The 3379-nt window shown below is 37.1% G+C and overlaps 1 protein-coding gene across 1 annotated transcript; it reads left to right on the top strand.

Moving 5' to 3' along the window:
• The first annotated feature begins 442 nt into the window (after nucleotides 1-442).
• LOC105117433 (protein IQ-DOMAIN 1-like) lies at nucleotides 443-3110 on the top strand. Its single transcript, XM_011015099.1, has 5 exons — nucleotides 443-722; nucleotides 829-1131; nucleotides 1217-1462; nucleotides 1966-2103; nucleotides 2213-3110. Exons 1-5 carry the CDS (start codon nucleotides 597-599, stop codon nucleotides 3047-3049), a joined length of 1650 nt encoding a protein of 549 aa, XP_011013401.1. The 5' UTR covers nucleotides 443-596; the 3' UTR covers nucleotides 3050-3110.
• The last annotated feature ends 269 nt before the right edge of the window (nucleotides 3111-3379 follow it).

Here is a 3379-nt window from a genome sequence, read left to right on the forward strand (position 1 = left end):
CCATGAAAATGAAAGAAGTAAAAGTTTTTATGAAATGTATTATGATAAATTTTTTTGTAGATCTATTTTTTGATTTAAAAAAAAAAACTCAAAGCTTTTTCATGTGCCCAAAATTGTGGTGAGGAGTTAGAAATGGTCAAGATTTGAAACTTGAGGGACGAGACACATTATTTACCTAGCTTATCTCAATGCGACTTTGGATTCTTGTGTGTACTATTAAAACTATCTGTCTCTCTCATGTCTTCTCCCATCACATTATCATCATTTACAATGTTATTGACAATTCCTGACACACCTCCATTAGATTGTTTATCTCATGCCACTACACTACAACGCAAGACTTGGCGGATAATTGGAGCTCGTTCTCTGTTAGATTCTGCACAAAACAAACATCACATTCACAGACTTGTAATTAATATCAAGCTCTATCCCTTACTGACTCCACATCTTTACAGTTATAATAATTATTGAAGGAATCAATGTCACTAGAATACCATGCACCTATATCTAGCACCTCTCTCTCCAGCTCTCTTTTTAAGCCCTTGCTGGTTTTTGTAATGTAAAATTTCTTTCTTTCTTTCTGGCTACCTCTCTGAATGGGAAAGAAGGGTGGTACCTCATGTTTGACCATAGTGAAAAGAGCATTCAGGTTTCCAAGTAAAGAGAATGAGAAAAGGAGTGGCAGAAGGAGAGAAGAACATGACCAACAAGAGAAAGTAAAGGTAATTCATGATGCTCTTATCATGAACAATGACTAGCCTGTACTTTATGTGTATAACAAAGAATTGATTTCTCGGTGCATTGATTTTTGGGTTTGATTGTTTGCAGAAGAGAGAGAAAAGAAGATGGCTTTTTAGGAAGTCCAGTAACCATGTTCCAGTTCAACAATGTGAAGAAAAAATCCCAATAACAAACACAAATACTAGTACTATTACTGCACCCGTGAGTCCTACCATGGATGCCGAGAAAAGACATGCAACTGCAGTAGAAGCTGCGGCAGCTGAAGCTGCATCTGTAACAGCCCAAGAAGCAGTAAAGATTGCTAGACTCGCTAGACCATCTTCCAGCTGCTTTGTTAGAGCTGAAACATGGGCTGCTATTATCATTCAAACAGCCTTTAGAGGCTACCTAGTAAGTCATCACTTGCTATTGTGCGCTTCAATATTTTCACGTCTTTCTTGGTTAATGATTTGGTTATCTTGATCGATTATTGAAGGCAAGGGGAGCTCTACGTGCACTAAAAGGGCTGGTGAAGTTACAAGCTTTAGTGAGAGGACATAACGTAAGAAAGCAAGCAAAGTTAACACTTCAATGCATGCAAGCTTTAGTTCGAGTACAAGATCGAGTCCGTGACCAACGAGAAAGGCTTTCACATGAATGGAGCAGAAGGTCCATGTTTTCTGAGACCAATAGCTTATGGGAGTCTAGATATCTCCAAGACATTCGTGAGAGAAAGTCCACGGTAAGTGCTTGTAATTAACACTAGGAGCCCATCAGCCAAACTATAATTATTTCTGAAATTATTAGACCCATTTAATTGATGAAAACCTATCATTGAGATCATTAGACCCATGCTATTTTCCTTATGCTTATACATGTTAAGTGGTATTCTTAGGTTAGTTAATTTCGTGTATCAACACTAAATATTGCTCCTTCGTTTGTAAGGGCAATGCTATATTTTGAAATAAATCTGTCATACCATAGCAATTATTAATATATAGCTTTATTTATTTATTTATCAACAAACAAGTGAACACACATAACACTAGTGCAAATGCAAATGTAGATCACAAACGTCTTACTATATATTCATCAATTTTCAAACAACTGCTATGAAAAGAGAGAGACACAATGCATTTATAATTCATAATTTGAGGCATGAAATAACATAATAGTACCTTGGTAGTGTGGATAAATCATTAGGCCTTCTTGATATATAGTAAGCTAATGGCTTTTGTGTTGCAGTCGAGAGATGGAAGCTCTCTTCTAGATGATTGGGATGATCGTCGATGCACAAATGAAGAAATTGAAGCCATGGTGCAAAGTAAGAAGGAAGCTGCTTTAAAACGCGAAAAAGCATTGGCTTATGCTTTCTCTAGCCAGGTTGGTCTTCTCACTCCCTATATGTGTTTGATTTGTAAGTTTAAAAACTATAGTATATGTATTTCCTAGTTATTTAACTTCTCGAATATCTACATGACCCAACATCAAGAAATGGAGGTCTAGAAGGAACCCATCGGCAGGGGATGAAGAGGAACTAGAAGACAGAACAAGGTGGCTTGATCGATGGATGGCAACAAAGCAATGGGAGACAAGTAACAGGGCATCAACAGATAGAAAAGACAACAACATAAAGACTGTAGAGATGGACACATCTAGACCATTTTCATATTCTATTGCAACTCCAACTTGTCAAAGATCACAAAGCCAAAATCACCAACAAAAACAACCCACCAGACACTCTATTGCTTCTCCTCTCCATAGATCATACTCCAGCCGTTCTATTCACCAATCACCTATCACACCTATCACACCCTCTCCTTGCAAAACTAAGCACCTTAAAGTACGTTCTGCAAGCCCAAGATGCCTAAATGAAGGAAAAAAATGCTACTCAGCAGCACATACACCAAGCTTGAGCTCTAGTTATTGCATTAACAATGGTCTTGGTCGATATGGTGGGGGTAGTGCTACAATATTGCCAAACTACATGGCAGCAACTGAGTCAGCGAAGGCTCGTGTTAGGTCACAGAGTGCACCAAGGCAGAGACCATCAACACCCGAGAGAGAACGTAGTGGATCAGTACTCCTTGCAAAGAAACGTCTGTCATTCCCAGTTCCTGATTGTGGACCCAATGGAAATGGTGTTGGCAATATTGGCTACAGTAGTAATAGTAGTTTCAGTCAGAATTTAAGGAGTCCTAGCTTCAAGAGTGTGCATGGTTGCCACTTTGGAATGGGGGAGCAATCAAATTATTTTTCATGTTATAGTGAGGGCATTGGTGAAGAAATATCCCCTTGTTCAACAACTGACCTTAGGTGGTTTAAATAAGAAATTTGAATTTGGGTTTGTAGAGTTTTTATGAAATGTAAATGTAGTCTATTACAATTAATTATCTAGTAATAATTTGATTAAATGGTGGCTTTTTTTATATAAAAATAAGAGGTAAGTGATTGAATTGAATGTTCGGACATGGTATATTATATTAACAGAGTTAAAATAAGGTTTGTGGTAATTTGAGAGATATACATAATGCAGTAGCCATTATTATGTAATGCAGTGCGCAGTATAACTCTATATACAACACCTTCCATAATAAATAGAAACTAATTCAGTAATTTATCCTCTTATAAATTATGGAATATAATAGTTATTTTTTTT

Source organism: Populus euphratica, unplaced genomic scaffold (assembly GCF_000495115.2).
Source record: "Populus euphratica unplaced genomic scaffold, PopEup_1.0 scaffold1359.1, whole genome shotgun sequence".
NCBI lineage: Eukaryota > Viridiplantae > Streptophyta > Magnoliopsida > Malpighiales > Salicaceae > Populus > Populus euphratica.

What these genes read in the sequence shown, in the direction of transcription:
- LOC105117433 (XM_011015099.1), top strand. Translation starts at nt 597, where the DNA reads ATGGGAAAGAAGGGTGGTACCTCATGTTTGACCATAGTGAAAAGAGCA. An exon ending in CAGCCTTTAGAGGCTACCTA is followed by an intron (nt 1,132 to 1,216) that starts GTAAGTCATCAC and finishes CGATTATTGAAG; the next exon opens with GCAAGGGGAGCTCTACGTGC. An exon ending in CTTATGCTTTCTCTAGCCAG is followed by an intron (nt 2,104 to 2,212) that starts GTTGGTCTTCTC and finishes CCCAACATCAAG; the next exon opens with AAATGGAGGTCTAGAAGGAA.